Consider the following 20,362-nt stretch of genomic DNA (forward strand, 5'->3'; position numbering starts at 1 on the left):
ACTTTTCCACCCAATACCATTGAGTTTCATCTTCCATTTTCTGCAAAGTGTACTTTCTTTACCACTTTCTACCACCTCCTCAGTGGAGTTCTTGGATTATACCTCAACTTCAAGGATTTCTTTCACCAGTGTGCCTGTCGTTTGCAACTTTTTAGGCCATCTACGTAACTGGATATTGCTGAAGAAATTGATAAGGTGGTGTGAAGCTAGACTCGCGGATTACACATCGAATTGCATCAGTTCTCCGTGATAGTGAATCATTACACTGCAGCCTTCCAATGCTCCAGGAGATTCCAAAGTGCCCAGAATATTTGGATAAATTTTAATAGATAAGTGATTTCGAGCAAAAGTGCTTTTCACCGAGAATCCCTGTCGGCAAGAGCGTCCAATAGACCTGGAAAAAGTCGGTTTCGCAAGCCAAGTGTTCATTTATATAATATTTTTCTATTTGTAACATCGCTCTTGTGGCATAGTGAAAAAACGGCGTAAAAGAGTGTTATGTGTGAATGTGAGTGTGATCCAATTTGGATTTAGTGGAGTTCAAACCTCAAGGATACCTGCCGAAATTAGATGGAAATGGCACCGCAACCGAGAATAACACTCATAAAGGCATACCACCACAAAAGCCATCACTGGCAGCCCCTCGGCGGCTCCCATCGGCGACAAATACGCTAAGTGGTCAAGAAGTTAAAAATATGTGGCAACATCCATACGGGAAAAGCGCGTGTTGGTGTTCGAGGTTGAAATATTTGCTGTTCTATGCAAATGATGTAAAGTCATAAACATTCTCTATCAGCGCCCCAAAACAAGACTTTCCCATTGAGAATGTCGCAAGCGGGCGGCAAGAAGGGCGGCGGCCCGAAGGGGGCGGGCAAGAGGGCCGCGGCCGCGGCGGCGAGCGCAGCGGATGACGTCGCGGGGGCGCCAACCGCGAAGGCGCCCGATCTGGACACGTCCAAGGATGACGCGGCGTCGGATGGGGACAAGAAGGGCTCCGAGGGCGACTCAGCCCCCGCCAAGCCCCAGAGCGCTGGGGCCTCCACCAGAGACGCCGCCACGAAGGTGCTCAATCTCGCGCTCAAGGGCGAGTGGACACCCGTGGAGCAGACCCTCAAGGCCCTGGAGAAATCCATCGCGAACGCGGGAGAGGACGCCAACACTACACCTCTGGCTGGCGTCATGGATCCTGTAAGTCGGGCTTTTGCCAAAAATCACACAATTATGGATTTCAGAGAGGAAATGAGTCAATATGAGGCGAAATGGGCGAATTCACTGGCGTTTTTTTTCTTTTTCACCACCAAAGTCAAATATAAAGTCTTAATGAATCATAATTTTAACCCTTAAAATTGTGTCGTAACATTTACACTTCTTTTTATGAGAGTATAAATTTTTAAAACTGCTTCAGACTTTTTTTTAATCGGGTGCTTTTGCTGCAAAATATAGGTAACGCTACGCAAAAAATCTCTCACTCTAAGGACTTTCTCTGCACGATATAAAACATGTAATTAATAGAACAGAAAATTACAATACAACATCTCACACGACTGCAATTTATGCAGCTGTACTTACTGTGAAAATGAGTGAGTATGGGGAGAAAAGTGCACCAAAATAAATCTTCTTAGTAATTAAATAAACACTCCTTTCCTGTGAAATACGGAGAATGCAAGAAAAAAGTCTGAGAAAGTAATATTTCTCAGATCTTAAATCAAATGCACGTGTAGTGATGAAGTAGAATCAAATTTACCTGTCGGTGCTTTAAGGAGAAAAAAACTATATACACCTCTATTCTTGTGCCGTAATTGCAACACGTGACTTTCAGTTTATGTTGGCGTAATTGCGACAGTGTGGTTAATTGTAAAAGGAGCGAGCGTGTCTTTGGAACACCACGTCCTATTTTTAAACGCACATAAGAAAATAATTACAATAACCTGCAATTCTTTCGCATTATATTCGCTTATCAACGTCATAATGTGGGGGAATTTTGTGAAATGTCAAGCCTTGCGTATTGATTTCCCAAATGCATGCAGATTTTGGGACGCAAATAAAGTAATTGTCATTTATTTTTGCGTAGACGACTGGAATGACACCGCTGATGATGGCAGTCAAGGACAATCGAACGTCGATCTTGGATCGTTTGATCGATTTGGGCTCGGATGTTGGAGCAAGAAATAACGTGAGTAAATTCATTTTCTAAATTTGAGATCAAAACATGCAAATAATCATCGCATCGGCCAAATGGACTCCCACTCAAATTCATTATCAGCTGACATAGATTTTTCGTAAAGGACAAAAGCACTCAATTGTGGCGTTTTGTCGACGTCACAAGAAAAGCACAATATACACATTTTAATATTAACTTTACGACACATTGACCCAGAAATGTTCCACTAATATATACCTACACGGGCAATCCTGAGATGTGTGTACAGCACATAGGCGAAGACGTTGGTGGAAAGCACAGAGCTCAGGCAGGGACGTCTGAAGAAAAATCTATTCCGATGAGCATTAATCCATACGAACACATCCTCAAGTGTGTCCTTCCTCTCCTGCTCACGCAGAAATATGTTGAAACCCTCTGGGCAATATATATTTTTCAGTACGCTTTTTTACTCACTTTCTTATTCTTTTCTTGACCAGCCTCGCCGGTATAGACCCTGACCTCAATTTCATGAACCCCCGCACCGAACGTTATACACACACGAAAAGAAAGTCAGGAGGCATATCTTTGCTGTAAATCTCAAGACTCGCTTGACCGTCGACCAAGTGCGGCCAAGGGGGTGAGAATTGAAGTTGCTGGGGAAATAATTTTCATAACTTCATTCAATTTCTCATTCGCCATACCTTTTTCTTTTCGCCTGTCCATAAACGGGTATTTAAAGAGAAAGTAAAACATGGCAATTCTTATGCGCCCAAACTACGCTATACACTTGTGCTTCTAATGTGGAAAATCTGAATCTCATCACCCTCCACCCTCGCTCATTCTTTAAGAGGGTTGAATGAAGAAAGAAAGAGTGCTAGTTGTATTCGCGGAAATTATGATACACCGAAGAAGAAGTGAGATTTTCATCAGTCGCAAGTTCTTCTGAATATATTATCATGGAATTAACCCATATTTGGCATTCATCGCGACTGAATTTCCATATAATAGCCAGTCAAATGATTCACCAAATAATTCAATAGCTTCTCACCTGCCGCAAGAGTGCCTATTAAATGGCAAATAAAATTTCATTAGACCACTTGTAATTACCCCTTGCGCCCGAAATGATCTAATACGCTCTTGACTCTGCGCGAGCGGGCAAAAGTGACCCTCGTAAAGTTGTCTTCCATCAGGAGGAAATTAATATATGGAAAATATACATAAATACCAATAAATAAGAAGGTTACCTCCATCGTGGAAGTGTGACCTCCAGAGAGCTTTCACACATATAAAAAATCACTCCTGATAACGCAAAGGCCATCGTGAATGAGTTCAGAGAGGACTCACACTCACTTATGTCCCGAGGTTCGTGAAAAACACAACAGGGAAATTATATTGCACTCATTTTCAAATTAATTACCTGGTCAGATGAAGGTTATCCGTCGCCTGATCATCGCAAGACAAATTATATGTTTTTTTTTTTCCTGCGCTCTTCTACAACAAGATGTTCCTTTGCATGCTTAACGCGCATTTTTTTCCGACTCATTCCTGCGAAAAAAATCATATTTTTGTGAATTTTATTAATCAACGCATGACACAAAACAAATTGCAAAAGCCCATTTAGATCATTTCTTTTCTTCGCTCTCGAAGCGAATGTCCAATTTTCCCAGAGAACAAAAGCCACTCAAAATTGCCTTCTTTATTGCTGGGAAATTTTCATTACGCATTTTTTGGATTTTCCCAATGAATCAGTGAAAAAAAATACAAGTGTGATTACAAATGATGTGGAAACGTGGAAAATTTTCCAATTTATCGCCCGTAATTTTTGATAAATCACCAAAAATGTACGGAGAAAAGGAACATTAGACAAAGCAAAAGAACCTCCCGGGCGTAAAGCCTAAATATTCAACGATGGGAATCTAATACCGAAAATTCCATTAACAATCTACACACGTGTGGATAGTGGAGGGCTGTAATAAATGCGATTTTAATTAGTTACCTATGTACATATGCTGTTGAAAAATGCTTGGTGATGAATTTGCAATTTTTCCTCTCTTTGCCGAAAGGAATTTTCCCAGTAACAAACATAGAATGAACCACATTTCTGCCATCATTGTGTGTACTAAACAATATAAATTTCCTCTTTCCGCACTTCTCACTCTAGCCAACAGTCCTCTCTCTGGCTGTCTCCAATAAATTGCAACTTTTTAATTAGAATTTCTCACTATCGTGGCGAATTAAATGTCTGCCGCGTGGAGTATTTCTTCTTAGTGAGAAAGCACAATTCTTCACCTTGCTGAAAAAGCATTTGACTTGATAGTACTTTCTCTACTCATGGTCTTTTTTCCACCGCTCCATAACACCATAGAGCCAAATGAATATGGTGCATTTAGTGTAGAGAGGAAAAGTCTGGCATACGGAAATTGCATGTTTCTCCGTGCGGTTCACCGATTTTCACATATAATTAGGCTAATGGTGTGGCTACTAAAAGTGGGTGCGAGCTCAAGGAATCAGGAGCAGAGTAGAAAGTTCAAAATAGTTGAAAATTGTCTGCATGCTCTCTATGACTGTGGGCAAATCAATTTTATTAATCAACATGAGAGTCATAGTCGTAAAAAATGATGTTCTGCAGAGTTTCTACGATTTTTTAATATCTATTCATGAGGTTTCGACACACATTTCACCCAGGAATAGATGTATAAAAATTTTACCATTTTGGCGTATAAATGCTTTTAACATCACTCTCTTTTACATTATGAGTTTAGATAACTTTCTTTATTGCCTTCTGCACACATCCAACACTAACACACAACGTAATACCGGAAAAAGTAATACAGTATATGTACAGTAGTTCTTATCGTCAATTCTGAGAATTACATAAATACATTTAGAATGTCTTTTCATGCAAAGTTTGTGTCAAAGTTCACAACTTATTATCACAAGATCTCATTAAAATTTAATATGACTTGTTATAATGTGAATTGTCACACATTTGCTGGAAGTGACATAAACACTTTATTAATTAAATAACGACACAGTGTCACGATAATGCGAAAATTTTATCATTTTTTATATGCTGTAACGATATTATTAACATGCGCTCTTCTTTAGGATTCGCGTGCAAATATCTCTTGTTCTAATTCCCTTTTTTCCCCGTGTCTATTCATCTAGGATAATTACAATGTTCTGCATATCGCTGCCATGTACTCACGAGAGGATGTTGTTAAGCTACTGCTGAACAAGCGCGGAGTTGATCCATTCTCAACAGGAGGAGTAAGTCTTCATCATATATGCTTTCTACTTATGCCACTTTCACCATAGACTCGCCAAAGTGAAGCCAATTTGGGCAGAAATCATACTTCAGCACTGGATATGCACGTATTAAGATTCAGTGAATACATGAGAGATATATTTTCTAACAACGCGTGACACCTTAGTAACACCCCAGAGCTTTCACTTATTTATTCGATAATGATAAGATTTTTGACCTATTTTTACCGTATTCTTGGTGTGACTCCTGTTTTCAATGCACAATGACAATGGAGGAATTCACGAGCGCCAATTGTGTATCGTGAAGGATTTCGATAAATTTATGATATGACTATTAGAGAAAATATTCTCCGTGGCACTTAATGTTCAGAGTAAACAATAGAGTGAGAAATACACACAAACTCCATATTATGTACGTCTGGCATAAATATTGGGGTTTTCGCGAAAGAGTAGGTCTCTCATGTACATATTCACGCGTTACCTTCATATTTCCATCAATAAAGGACACCTTTGCACACACCAAGTGTGGTGCTATGTATTTAGTTGATTTCCTGCATTCTAACGCACAAACAACACAATTTTCCGCTCTCTCTCGCGTCTCTGAACATCTTCCAGTGTCTGTGGAGCCTTTTCTTCCCTCCCCTTGTGAAATCTCCCAACTCTGAAGTTAATTGAATTATAAATTTGTACGTACATATGCACGCGAAACAAAGAAATCGCACTTTTATTGTTCACCCCTGCGATTTCCTCCTTCTTAATAAGCCATTCTCATTAAGTCATCAAGTAACGTTATCGAATATGTACACAAAGCACAGTAAATTTTTCTCTCTCTCTCTCCTTCAATGTCACAGAGTCATAAAATTGCCATCAATGTTTATTGTGGGGTGTAATCACTACATCATTCTCAGTGTAAAATCAATTTATTTCTGTCACTGGAATTTCGCCTAATTTCTTATCGTATTAAGACAACTTTCCTCTTCATTTAGTCTCGCCAACAAACACCTGTGCATTTGGTGGCCAGTCGACAGACAGGTACAGCGACCAGTATCCTGAGAGCTCTCCTGGCGGCGGCCGGAAAGGATATTCGATTGAAAGCTGACGGTGTAAGTTCTCCAAAATCATTTCATATGCAAGAAGGCATGTGGGATGAGGACTTTGTCTTGGCGCTTCGCGTCCTATTTCGTAAGCAAGGGGAGAAACCAACATTGCGTGCAGTATTACACTTTTCACTTTACAAAATTATTCCAGACTTCATTTACCTATTGAAGCCATGGATGTAGTTAAACAAACCCCCGGAGGGGGTGCAGGTTTCCTCACAATGTCTTAGAGAGACAGAGAGAGTATTTAGAAGATGGATAGTATTTGGGAAATTCGGTTGGATTTATAGAAACGCTAAGTTTATTGGGGAAAAAATATTTCTGCCAATTTCACTCAAAATAAATTCAACCCACTCTCCATGGCATTTACTTGAGAACAGTCGCACCGTTGCATATTTATACGGTCATTGTCAGAGCAATGGACGTGCAGAAAGTCACAGAGCTTTATGTATTGCTTGTGCATATTCAGCACAAAGCTCAAAGCCACCCATTGAGCCTATGAATATGTCTTACTTGAAGTCGAAGATTGGTTCATTTTATTGCATATTTCAACGCTCGTACATTAGCATTCTATAGGTGAATAATGGGAGCGAGTGTATTGAATTTTACATAACATTGAATGATAAATTGCTATAAAATAAAGTAAACTGAAATTGTTGGCGAAGAGTGTGGGGACAACATTGAGAAGTTGCCACCCAACTTTCGTCCCACTTACTTCAATAGCTGATTTATTTTCGGCATCGCGCTCGCGTATTCCTTTCACAATTTGATAATTGCTCTGGAATTTTCCCCCTCGGAGCTACACTTAGATGAGCTCTGGCACGACATAATCAAAGTTGAGTAAAGATTTGATTAGCGTGAGTAAATTCACACGAGAGTGAACAATAAACACACCCCGGGGTGGAAATTTAGGTCTTGTTTGCAAAAATTACCTGTATGAGAGTGAAAGAGCTTGCAGGCGCGAACGAGTGAGCTTTCTGTCAGGCAGATTGTAAGCTTCGCTTATTCATTTTTCCATGTAAAAAATTTCAATGCTTGTAAATACGGAGGAGAAGTAAGAAAACTTTTATCAATTCGTTAATAATTTTTGGTGAGTTAGATCAATACTTGTAGCTCTATCAATTTCTCGTGCGATGAATCAACAATTTTATGCCAGTATATTTCTTTCTCCATCTCTCACAACCCCCGCCAAAATATTTACTATCCGTATATTAGGAGTCAGTAAATATCATATGTATTGTGATTGTATTTCACTGCATATTTGAGGGTGGCGCAAATAAAAACAGTCGCGCTTTTCCGCTCACTGGAGCAAGAGCGGTACTTGACTGAAGATCCCCCAGGGAGGGTGGGTGAGGGTGGAACGAGAGCGAAAAGAAAAACAACAATAGAAAGAACTTATAATACAATTGCAATCGTTTGTAAGATTATGGAGACAATTTTGGAAGAAGTGGTTGCGCATTTTTTTCCCATGCACGACTTAAAGCTCTCGAGCAAAGTCGATCACTAGGCGACGAATGATAAACAAATGGATTATTTATAGGAGCTTTTATTGTGCATTTAGAGTGGATTATTATGAATATAGATGAGGAAAGTATGGCAAAAATACCCCTTTGACAGCAGAGACCCTAAACAGATTCACGCGCCCACGATCCTTCACTGTGAGCCAGTGTAAAGATGGACGTGGAACACAATAGACATGTCCTCATACGCGGAAAGGCAGAAGCTTTGGCGCGCTCGGATTCAGGCGGGGCGGCAAGTGCAACAGACGGCCGCCAAGCAGGCGGACACGTCTGTCAGCCCGGTCAGCAACTCGCTCGTGACTATTGACCGGCTGCAGCCCATCCCCGACGACAGTGTCGCGGTCATTCGCGAGGAGATCTCCAACCTGGGCGATGTGCCGATGGGCATGGGCAGCGGCTCCGTGGCGGGTCTGCGGGTCGCGACAAAGTCCTCCCTGCAGAAGCTGGCGAATCGCTTCGCGGAGATCAAGCGCAAACGCGAGGCCACGTCCTGGCACTCAGTAATCCGCAATGCTCTCGATTTGCAGAAAGGCAAGGTGCCGCTGCTTCTCGCCGTGGAGGCTGGCAATCAGTCTATGTGCAGGGAACTGCTGTCTGCGCAAACTGCTGAACAGCTGAAGGTGAGTATATGTCTTTGTCCCCGCTAAACCTCGCACAAATTGATTGGAAATCGAGCTTTCGCCTCGTATCCTCGAAACGTTTCACTTTATTGGCACTCAGCACGAGAAAGAGAATATTGACAATCTAAATAAAAAAAAAGAGCTTTATGGAAAATCCCGTTACGACAATTTTCACCTAAAACCCCGCAATCGAATAAGGGATTTTGTAAACAGCCCGTGGAAACAGTTTTCCTGACCTAAACACTCCGCGATGTATCGATTTGCAATTCGCAATGTAATAATTACCCACTTTGACGAATTCCACCGATCACAAACTATACATAGCAAATTCCATGCCTAAAGTTGTGAAAGCTTTCAAAGTGTAAGATATTTTCCAAGAAGAATTTATCAAAGTAATTTGAGAAATGTACGAATACCTCGAACAAAGAGTTTCATTAATTGCCCTCAAGAGGAATTGTTGTATGTTGAAAGTTGCAAATTGCGGTAATTGGTGAAACGTTACTTCCTCCCGCACACTCATTGACATTTTCACGTGTTGCAGAACTTTTGCCCCTACTTAGCTGTCCAATCCTTTCAGGCAACAACCGCGAATGGCGACACGGCGCTCCACTTGGCCGCCCGGCGGCGAGATGTGGACATGGTGCGAATCCTCGTGGATTATGGGACCAACGTGGACACGAGAAACGGCGACGGACAGACGGCACTGCACATCGCCGCGGCGGAGGGGGACGAGGGCCTCGTGAAGTACTTCTACGGCGTGCGAGCGTCAGCGTCGATCACGGACAATCAAGACCGCACGCCAATGCATCTGGCCGCAGAGTACGGACACGCGAACATCATCGAAATCCTCGCCGACAAGTTCCGCGCCAGTATTTACGAGCGCACCAAGGACGGCAGCACGCTGATGCACATCGCATCCCTCAACGGCCATGCAGAGTGTGCCACGATGCTGTTCAAGAAGGGTGTCTACCTGCACATGCCAAACAAGAACGGTGCCAGAAGCATCCACACAGCAGCTCGCTACGGCCACGTGGGGATCATCAACACGCTCCTGCAGAAGGGGGAGAAAGTGGATGTCACGACGAATGTGAGTCAAGTTGGGATTAGCAGAGAAGCTCTTGCTTACGATCAATCGTTTCAGGACAACTACACGGCGCTGCACATTGCCGTGGAGTCTGCAAAACCGGCGGTTGTGGAGACTCTTCTGGGATACGGAGCGGAAGTTCACGTGTGCGGAGGTCGTCTTCGAGAGACGCCTCTTCACATAGCAGCGAGAGTCAAGGATGGGGATAGATGTGCTCTAATGCTACTGAAATCCGGCGCGGCTCCCAATCAAACGACAGACGATGGTCAGACTCCGGTTCATGTTGCGGCAAAGCATGGAAATCTCGGTGCTCTAATGTTCCTGCTGGAAGACGGAGGAGATCCGCTCTACAAATCACTGGTAAGATCTCCACCAATCCACTGAATAGAGTCAGTGAAGAGACAAATCTCTCTTTCAGACCGGCGATACTCCTCTTCATCTGGCGTGTCGAAACTGCCATCCCATGATTGTGCAGCACCTGATCGAGAACGTCAAGGAGAAGCATGGTGCTGAAACGGCCACAAACTACATAAACTCCGTGAATGAGGACGGAGCCACTGCCCTTCACTACATATGTCAAGTGCTAAAGGAAGAGGTGAAGATACCTCAGTCCGACAGAGAAATCGTTCGACTCCTGTTCGAGAACGGTGCCGATGTGAGTCTCGTTACCAAGTCCGCCAATGAGACTGCCTTCCACTATTGCGCCATAGCGGGAAACAACGATGTCCTCAGTGAGATGATAAGCCACATGTCGCCGACAGACATCTCCAAGGCGCTCAACAGACAATCCTCAGTCGGATGGACGCCACTGCTGATCGCCTCTAACCGAGGACACATGGAGTTGGTCAACAATCTCCTTGCGAATCACGCTCGTGTTGATGTTTTCGACATTGAAGGTCGCTCGGCCCTCCACTTGGCAGCTGAGCGTGGCTACGAGCAAGTGTGCGACGCCCTGCTCACCAACAAGGCCTTCATCAACTCCAAGTCGCGTGTCGGCCGAACTGCCCTCCACTTGGCCGCCATGAACGGCTTCACGCACCTGGTGAAATTCCTCATCCGCGACCACAACGCCGTGATAGACATCCTGACACTGAGAAAGCAGACGCCTCTGCATCTGGCGGCGGGAAACGGGCAGATCGAGGTGTGCAAGCTGTTGCTGGAGCTCGGCGCCAATATCGATGCGACGGACGACTTGGGCCAGAAGCCCATCCACGTGGCAGCTCAGAATAACTTCTCCGAAGTGGCCAAACTCTTCCTCCAGGCACATCCCAACCTCGTGAATGCAACTAGTAAGGACGGGAACACGTGTGCTCACATCGCTGCCATTCAGGGATCCGTGAAAGTGATTGAGGAGCTCATGAAGTTTGATCGGCAAGGCGTCATTTCGGCACGGAATAAAATAACCGACGCCACGCCTCTTCAGCTGGCAGCTGAAGGTGGACACGCAGATGTTGTCAAGGCGCTCGTTCGGGCTGGAGCTTCGTGCACGGACGAAAATAAGGCTGGTTTCACAGCGGTGCACTTGGCGGCTCAAAACGGCCACGGCCAGGTGCTTGACGTCATGAGGAGTTCGAATACACTGAGGATATCCAGCAAGAAGCTCGGTCTCACGCCACTTCACGTGGCGGCGTTTTATGGTCAGCAGGACACTGTGCGTGAGCTGTTGCTCAACGTGCCAGCAACGGTGAAGTCAGATCCACCCAGTGGGAATTCTCTGGTGCCTGAGTTGGGCACAGAGTCCGGAATGACTCCTCTTCACCTGGCTTCCTATTCGGGAAACGAGAACGTCGTGCGACTCTTGCTGAATTCGGCCGGAGTGCAAGTCGACGCGGCGACAACTGAGAATGGCTACAATGCGCTGCACTTGGCCTGTTTCGGTGGACACATGAGCGTTGTTGGACTCCTCCTCAGTCGCAGTGCAGAACTGCTGCAGAGTACAGATCGCCATGGACGAACAGGACTGCACATAGCGTCCATGAACGGGCGCTATCAGATGGTTGAGGTGCTGCTCGGCCAGGGCGCGGAGATCAATGTGAACGACAAGAATGGGTGGTCACCGCTTCACAATGCCGCCAAGGCGGGACATCTGGACGTTGTGCGGTTGCTGTGCGAATCAGGAGCTTCCCCAAAAAATGAGACAAACTACGGCTGTGCCCCAATTTGGTTCGCCGCCTCGGAGGGACACAACGACGTGCTCAAGTATCTCATGCACAAAGAGCACGACACGTACTCACTCATGGAGGACAAGAGATTCGTCTTCAACCTCATGGTGGTGTCCAAGTCGAACAACAACAAGTCTATCGAGGAGTTTGTCCTAGTCTCACCAGCGCCAGTCGACACAGCCGCCAAATTGTCCAACATCTACATTAATTTATCAACAAAGGTAGACGAAGAAAATGTAGCTTTTCTTGAGTTTGAATTGACAAACTGCTTTCTCAACAGGAAAAAGAGAGAGCAAAAGACTTAATAGCAGCTGGGAAACAGTGCGAAGCCATGGCCACTGAACTGTTGGCTCTTGCAGCAGGAGCTGACTCTGCTGGGAAAATTTTAACTGCCATTGATCGGAGAAATGTCGAATTTTTAGATGTCCTCATCGAGAATGAACAGAAGGAAGTGATAGCTCACACGGTGGTTCAGAGATATCTTCAGGTAAACGATAGGTAAATGTAGGACAACCACACGACTAGCTGTGTAGTTCACGTAATTTGAAAGTAGATTGAAGTATGAACTTCAGATGGGCGCGAATTGCTGGCTAATGATGCGCTGTTCTTTTGCAGGAACTCTGGCGGGGAAGCCTCAACTGGGCAGGATGGAAAATGATGCTCCTGCTCGTGGCGTTCATCGTCATTCCGCCCGTGTGGATAATGTTCACTCTTCCGTTGGGGCACAAGTACAACAAAATCCCCATCATCAAGTTCATGTCGTACCTCACATCGCACATCTTCCTTATGCTCCACCTCATGGTCGTGGGAATAACGCCGATCTATCCGGTGGTGAGGCCGAATCTCACGCCTTACTGGTACGAGTGGGGCCTCCTGGTGATGCTGAGCGGTCTCCTCCTGTTCGAGCTCACCAATCCCAGCGACAAATCCGGCCTGGGATCCATCAAGATCCTGGTGCTGCTGTTCGGCATGGCGGGCGTCGGAGTGCACGTGGCAGGGATGATTTGGGTGGAGAAGACCTACTGGCCCACCCTCATGTACTGCCGGAATCAGTGCTTTGCTCTCTCCTTCCTCCTCGCCTGTGTGCAGATCCTGGATTTTTTGTCCTTTCATCATCTGTTCGGACCGTGGGCGATCATCATTGGCAACCTTCTGCAGGATCTTGCGCGCTTCCTTGCCGTGCTGGCGATCTTCGTGTTTGGCTTCTCGATGCACATCGTCGCACTCAATCAATCATTTCACAATCTCACGCCAGCAGAGATCAGAAGACTGCCTAGAACTGCTAGGGATGCTGGATACTTTAGCGACGGTGAGTGTCCTTCTGTCACTAATATCTCTCACCAACTCTTGGCTTTTCCGTACAACTGATCATGATAACCTAATGTGAGAACCAGCAAAGTTTCTTTACAGCCTTTCAGCCAGTATTTAATAATAATTACACATTTTTCTCTTCAGATAATTAAAATATGTTTTCCCCTTTCTCATGTATCCATCATTAGACTATGTAGGAGCAACTGCCAGGACAAAACTCAAATATCGCGAAGATCGTTCGTATTACACGGACTATCGTCGCAAACATTCTACGGAAAGTAAGTTGGAAACTTTCCTTAAAGTCTCTGTGTTGCATAATTCTTCTCAAGAAAAAACCAATCGATTCAAAAGGAATGGCAAAAGGCTAAATCACACTTTGTCTTGTTTTTGAGAACGATCAAAAGAAAAAAAAATAGTGAAAATGCCATGGAAAGTCCAGCTAGAAAGTGCCGTCTGGTTTGCTGCCTGTTCTCTCTCTCTCTCTCTCTCTATCTATCTATCTATTCAATGTGTTTAACATTTTTTCTGTGAACGGTCTTCTAAGAGTGCCTCTGTATTTCTCAGTGTTTCTGCATTTTATGTTGACTTGACATGCATTCTTGTCACTGTTTTATGTCATACTGTATGCTGAATGATAAAACAACAATCAGTTTTTTTTCTCATTTTACTTTGACTCTCCTTATCAGATCCAAATCGTCGTGGGATAACTATATTCACTGAGAGAAGTTTTTTTTCCAAAGAAAAGCTCAATTCCACTCTGAATTCGTCACACTGAAAATTGGCCAAACACAGTATATGAAGACGTGAAGATCTTTATCCCACCATCATTCGTGCGGTACAAAATGTTTTAATTTCTCCTTTAGTACATAGAAGATGACTGCTGCATTCGACTTATCACCAAATTGTTCTGTGATATACATAGTTTTGACGTAATCACATATAATCAATGTGCTACTCTATTCACCGCCGTGCTGCTGTGAAGAACGCCAGCCATGAATGAATGTTAAATGCCTTCCCCAAGATTCATGGACCACAAACAATCCATTTGTTTTGCCATTGACTAACTTTGGTACGTGTAAAAAATACATATATGCAAGAGTGGCAAAGTTGCATTAAGCATGTTGATGTTATCACTGGAATCCCTCGAAAAAACTGACCATATATAACTGTGGCATGGAGAAAAGAAAAATGCTTTTGCCTCTGTGACTTGTTAATTGAGTTAATGTGAATTTCAGTTGGGATTATCGTTTGAATTGTTTTGTTTTTTGTAAATGTTCTCTCTGGAGAGAAATTGTCTGTCTTGCCATGCTTCTTTTCTCCATAATATGTATGTCAATTGATTTTTGTGTACAGGAATGCTATATTAATGTTCTCAGTTGATTTAGAGGCTGTGTGCTGTTGCTGCTGCGGAATGCTATACAAAAAAAAGAGAAGAAGAGATTTATCATGTTGAGTGATTTTGGCAAGATTTTGTTTTAGATGTTCTTTCTCACTGTGTGCGCGTGATGTGTTTAGCTGCAAATCAATGCCTGATCTATGCAAAATGTCATCGTCGTCACGAGGAGAAGAATTGTCAGCGATTAAGCCTTAACTAACTCATGTACTAATGCAGAATTTCTTTAGCCAAAATGACACCCTGGATTGCATTTGAGCGGCTCTTTTTCGCCGTTTTCGGCCAAACAACACCGGACGACATCAATCCGATGCGCGGTACACGTCCAGAATGGACAGAGAATCTCTTTAAGCTCGTTTTTGGCGTTTATTTGCTGGTCTCGGTAGTTGTATTGATTAATCTCCTAATTGCTATGATGTCGGACACATATCAACGCATTCAGGTAATTAATAGTGGACCATTCGCCACATCTCTCTTCTCGTTGCAGTTCGCATGAATCCCATCCTGTCGTTTGAACTCCTGTTCTTTGCCGTGTTCGGCCAAACGACCACTGATCAGACACAAGTTGATCGTATAGGACCAAACGCGGTGAAGACGCAACCCTATTGGACTGAGTATCTGTTCAAGATTGTCTTCGGCATTTATATGTTAGTGTCGGTGGTTGTCCTTATCAATCTCCTCATTGCTATGATGTCAGACACTTACCAGAGGATTCAGGTATTTGAATACACACATATTTCACCTCCGTTCGACATCTTACTTTGGATTCTGCTCATCTCAAAAGCCTCTTCAGCTCACATTCATTCGTCTTTTGAGCTGCGAATTACAATGTTGTCTCTCTGCAGGCACAATCGGACATTGAATGGAAATTTGGGCTATCGAAACTCATTAGAAATATGCACAGAACCACAACAGCTCCATCACCACTCAATCTCATTACAACATGGTTTATGTGGATTGTTGAGGCCATAAAGGTGCGCTTAAGGAACACTCAAGGAGGATTTGATCACTGTTTAAACTGATAATCTTGATTATTTCAGGCGAGAATGACGAAGAGAAAGCGACCAAGTCTTGTGCAAATCATGGGACAAATGAGACAAGCAAGTCCGCGATCGAAGGCTGGTGCCAAATGGCTGTCGAAAGTGAAGAAAGGTCAGGTGGCTCCAAAAGGTTTGCTATCAGCGCATGAGCTTTTATATATTGGTTACACGTTAAGACAATTGTATGTAAATACTTTTGATGATTGTGTTTCATATATGAGAAAGGTGGAAATTGTAGAGAAGTACGTTGGGGCAGCTTCGTAGATAGATCATCATTTCTTACCACTTTTTCGACTTGTCGTTCTCTCACGTGCTGGAATTTCAATGTTTGCTCTTTTGTCTGCAATTGTAGACTCAGTGGCGCTGTCTGTGGTGCATCTCTCTTCGCCACTTGGATCGCAGGTGAGCTTCAGTCAGATGAATCAGAATCGCATCGAGAATGTGGCGGATTGGGAGGCGATTTCGAAGAAGTATCGAGCTCTTGTGGGCGACAAATCTGAGGACTCGGGATCAATGCGCGATTCCGAGGCGGATAACAACTCCAATGTGACGGAAGCTCCCGCCGCCGCGGCGGCTGGTCAAATGGGCAACAATATTAATGCGGCACAGAATCAAGTTTAAAAGAAGCTATAAACACTGCGTGTGCTAGTTTAAAATGATGAGAATATGTGAAAAGTGTTACTATATCCATTTAAAACATAACTTGTTAAGAGATTAAGATGTGTAGGTGTAAGAAAAAGTGTGGGCCTTCTGAGAAAAAAAAACAGCAATGTTTGTGCTTTAGATATTATACAGTATATTCAGAAAATGTGTAAAAATGGTAAAAAAATTTAATTAAGTGTACTTGAATTGATCAAATTCAGTCAAGTTCTTTTGTAATACTCCTCTGTATGGGTTTGTAAGTGAAATGATGCACAATTTAGCTAAATTTACTAATTAATAATGAAGGAAATGAATTCGATTATAGAATATACAAAATGTTTTGTAAATAAACAATGATAGAGAGAAAGTATGTTTGGGCTGTTTGCGTAAATGTGCTGCAGAGTGTGAAAAAGTTTGTCGAGAAGCTTTTAGCCGAGACACGCCGTGAGTTTGTAGACTCGACACATTAATGCCCACAAAAACATAGACGAAGCGTCTCCACTTCATTTAGTATGGAATTCGTTGGAATATATTGAACCTATTTATCATCCCAAGCCTTTTGCTTTCGACCACATTCATGGCTGAGAAATTCAAGATGCTCAGAATCGCCGCGGGTGATCTTCACGTTATTCCAGGTGATTCCAACTCCCGACTTTCATCCTGGAAAAGCACCGCGAGAGTCCTTCATGGAAATCAATCTACTCCAAAATTTGATATAAGGTGTGTATCATTTGGAATCACTGGGCAATGTGGTCAATAATCTGTGACACGGGAAATTTTTCACTCACAAAGTGGAGGAGAAAGAATTGAGGGAATTATGGTCTTTCTCTCTCTCTCTTCTCCTAGAAGTATCTCACGCATTGTATTCCGTAATATTTCGAATATTATCACGCAGTGTATTTTGACTGCCGGACAAATGAGTGCCATTTGTCTGCTGGGAATTCTTCGTTTTGGGTGCATTCTTCTCCCTCATCCACCGCATTGCGATTAAGGCACTCATTATACTGTTTGGCCTCTTGATTAAATGGGCCCCAACATAACTAATTACCAAATGAATGGCGTGAAGGATCGTGTCTTCATGACTGTGAATCACGCTTTTAACGATTATTATAAATAATCACCTCCGAAAATTTGGTCTCTTATTCGAACGACAGCAGTTTGCCTTGAAGATAAATGCTCTGGCTCTTTAATATTTCTCCGATAGTCTCAAATTTGCCAGTGCATCTTATGATATTAAAGGAGAATTCACTGTGTTCTATTTTAGTAAGCTGAATGCTCACCTAATGACTGAGAGCGGAGCAAACATTAGTAGTCGCTGTACACCTTGCATGTTTGAAACGATTTATCAAATGCAAATTAAGCCGCGCGATTATCAACGCATTATAAGAGCGCATAATTAGCAATCTCAAAAAGGTGGAATAAAGCAAGGAGGATAAAGGCTCTTCCTCTGAAATTCTGCCTAGTAAATCTACACAGAATTATATTAAGACTGGTAGTAAATTGTGAAGAGGTTGAAAATCTATTTACTGCCTTCTTAACCATTGTTGGGCTCTTTTTCTTCTCGATTTCATTCATACATTTGCAGAATTGCAACCATAATTGCCACGGAGAGTGTGCAAATGGACTGAATTGGCATGACTTAGAGGAAATGGGGAGAGAGAAAAGAAAAAAAAATATTGCTATGAAAATATAACACCCATCGTGGGCATTATCTATGGAGGCGCAAGTGAAGAATGAAGTAGAGAAGTTGCAAATTATAAGATAATACCTTCAACAACTGCAATCTCATTTCTTCAATTCGCTCTTCTTGCTTATTTTCTGCTCATCATCTGACCTTAAATTGTTGTAGTCTTATGCAAAATCTATGGAATCACAAATGTTGCGATGCGTGAATTAATTTGCAATTGGGCTGTATCGATAGAAAGATTTATTTCTTATTTTACACAAGCTATACAGCGCCGAGGCGGAAGACTAATGTGAAGTGAAGAGGGAGATCGAAATCACAATCCCATAATATCTATGCTCACAACTTTGGCTCCACGCATGGACAAACGCGATAGAGATCTCTTTGGCGAGGCAAATCATGGCCCTGTTGGAAGAACCGCTAATCCAGAGCTACTGTCTGTCCACTGTTGGATCATAGAATCTCATCGGGAGATATCTTGCCACAATTCTTTCGCTCTGCAGCTCACCATCTCCGACTATTGCTGCCCACTTTGTCGATTCCCCGAAGGCAATTCAGGCCGCGTCCGCCACTATCTCGCCGATGTCATCTTGCTGCACTACATAAATTTCACACACACGATAAGTGCGTACATTTGAGAGAATATCAAAGACAACCACGAAGACCTCACCTGAGGCATCAGCTCTGAAGTACTTTATGCCACTCTGTCATAGATCACGCGTGAGTGAGCGCCTTGAGTCACGTCAAAGGAGAAACGAATTGCCGGCACAATAGGTTAATCTGCAAATGCAGATCAGACCGCAGATCATTTTCTATCGCACTAAACGGCCATTTTTGCGATGCACATAAATATCATATCCGTTCGCTGCAAGAAAACCTAAAATTTTACCATAAAAGAATTAATATAGTTTTGTGCAGTAGCGAAATAATTTTAGATTAGGCTTTTGGTGCTAAAAATTCTATATTTCTTTCAATTTTCGAGACAATTTCAGTGAGACAAGAAATGATTAGAATTTAATAATCTTTCAAATGGCGTTGAGATCATGGCGATATCTCAATTTAGGGCCGAGATATTGCAAAATGCAGAGAGATGTGCGTATAAGGACAGAAAAAATTAAGTTAAGACACTGCCTATTTTGCTCTAAATCCTTGTTATAACGCATAAAAATAGCTCGGATCGCAGCGAAATTTTAAAGATCATTAAATTCTGATTATTTTTTGTCTTACTGAAATTGTCTCGAAAATTGAAAGAAATATCGAATTTTTATCACCAAAAGGAAAATTGTCCTAAATTTCATAGGTGTCCCAACCTAATTTTCGCCACTGTAGTTCATGTTATCAAGTTTTCCAATTAAATTCATCCTACCTTGAGGAAGTCACGGTTTTTCCGCTGTGCGCGAATCAAAGCGGCCGCTTGTGTAAGCAAAAGTTCACGTATTCAATTTGTCACCCAGTGAATGTCATCGACGCATTGATGATTTTCCTTCGGCTGATATCGCAATCGGGCGTTTTATCGCGCGTTCCCTTTTCGCCCGCCATTCGCAGCCATGTTTTCCTTTGCACTACATTCGCAAATTGGATGCTGAGCATCCGCTCTGGGTAAAACGATTTGACCGCGGCGCGATGAAGGTGTGAAGCAAAGGCGCGCCGACCTGTAATCTGGCCGCGTTAATAGGCGACTTCATCGCCAGCAGCTAATTACCTTCTGGTGTTGCTCCGGCGTCGATGAGAAGCGGGCAGCATGAGATGGCCAGCGAAGGGGTCCGAATTCGCCTTTTTCATGGGATTTCACCTTCATTTTATTGCAATTTGCGTATAATCATTTCACGGCTGCTCTGCGAAAACGCGCCGCGGACAGTGCGCGATGGTGTGCAGAGGAGGCCCCGAGTGCGCGGTGAAATTATTGTTATTTGGTGTATTAAGGCGAGTGTGGTATGACCAATTAGGGGGATTTATCATTCAATCTCCGGACATTAAGGGATGTTTAATTAGCATTCCTAATAGAGGATCTATACATCATCCGCGGCGCGATGATCCTCGCGGTCTTTCCCACATGATCGCTGTTTAATTCACGTATCAATTGTGCCGATGCACGCTCATCGCCGCGATGGCAATCCGATCGCGGCCCGTGCATGCCGGCAATCGAGTGAATTAGAACGCAGATTGGAGGGGGCGTGTCAATCGGTTGCCGACAAAGCGGTCGGTCATTCGCAATGAGAAGGAATTGCAGTGCAAAATGCATCGAAAATGCAGAATGGGTGCGAGTTAAATGATGAAAGCGAGCAAAAAAAGGCGAGCACAGGAACATGAGGAATCAGCCACCAGACTCAACACCGTCACTCTCTGGCTCTCTCGCATGTGACAGATGAGGTGGCGGAGAGAACCGGGGGGCACGCAAAACA

The 20,362-nt window shown here is 43.4% G+C and overlaps 1 protein-coding gene across 1 annotated transcript; it reads left to right on the forward strand.

Moving 5' to 3' along the window:
- The first annotated feature begins 2,091 nt into the window (after nucleotides 1–2,091).
- On the forward strand, nucleotides 2,092–16,638 carry LOC132261413 (serine/threonine-protein phosphatase 6 regulatory ankyrin repeat subunit A). The gene is made up of 14 exons (XM_059760219.1): nucleotides 2,092–2,173; nucleotides 5,309–5,410; nucleotides 6,394–6,510; nucleotides 8,552–8,644; nucleotides 9,222–9,731; nucleotides 9,786–10,088; nucleotides 10,147–12,111; nucleotides 12,171–12,377; nucleotides 12,506–13,199; nucleotides 13,390–13,479; nucleotides 14,825–15,036; nucleotides 15,440–15,568; nucleotides 15,635–15,746; nucleotides 15,987–16,638. The coding sequence occupies exons 1-14, from the start codon at nucleotides 2,093–2,095 to the stop codon at nucleotides 16,253–16,255; spliced, it is 4,884 nt and encodes a 1,627-aa protein (XP_059616202.1). The 5' UTR covers nucleotide 2,092; the 3' UTR covers nucleotides 16,256–16,638.
- The last annotated feature ends 3,724 nt before the right edge of the window (nucleotides 16,639–20,362 follow it).

The sequence above is a fragment of the Phlebotomus argentipes genome, unplaced genomic scaffold, assembly GCF_947086385.1.
Source record: "Phlebotomus argentipes unplaced genomic scaffold, Phlebotomus argentipes genome assembly contig_15, whole genome shotgun sequence".
Lineage (NCBI taxonomy): Eukaryota > Metazoa > Arthropoda > Insecta > Diptera > Psychodidae > Phlebotomus > Phlebotomus argentipes.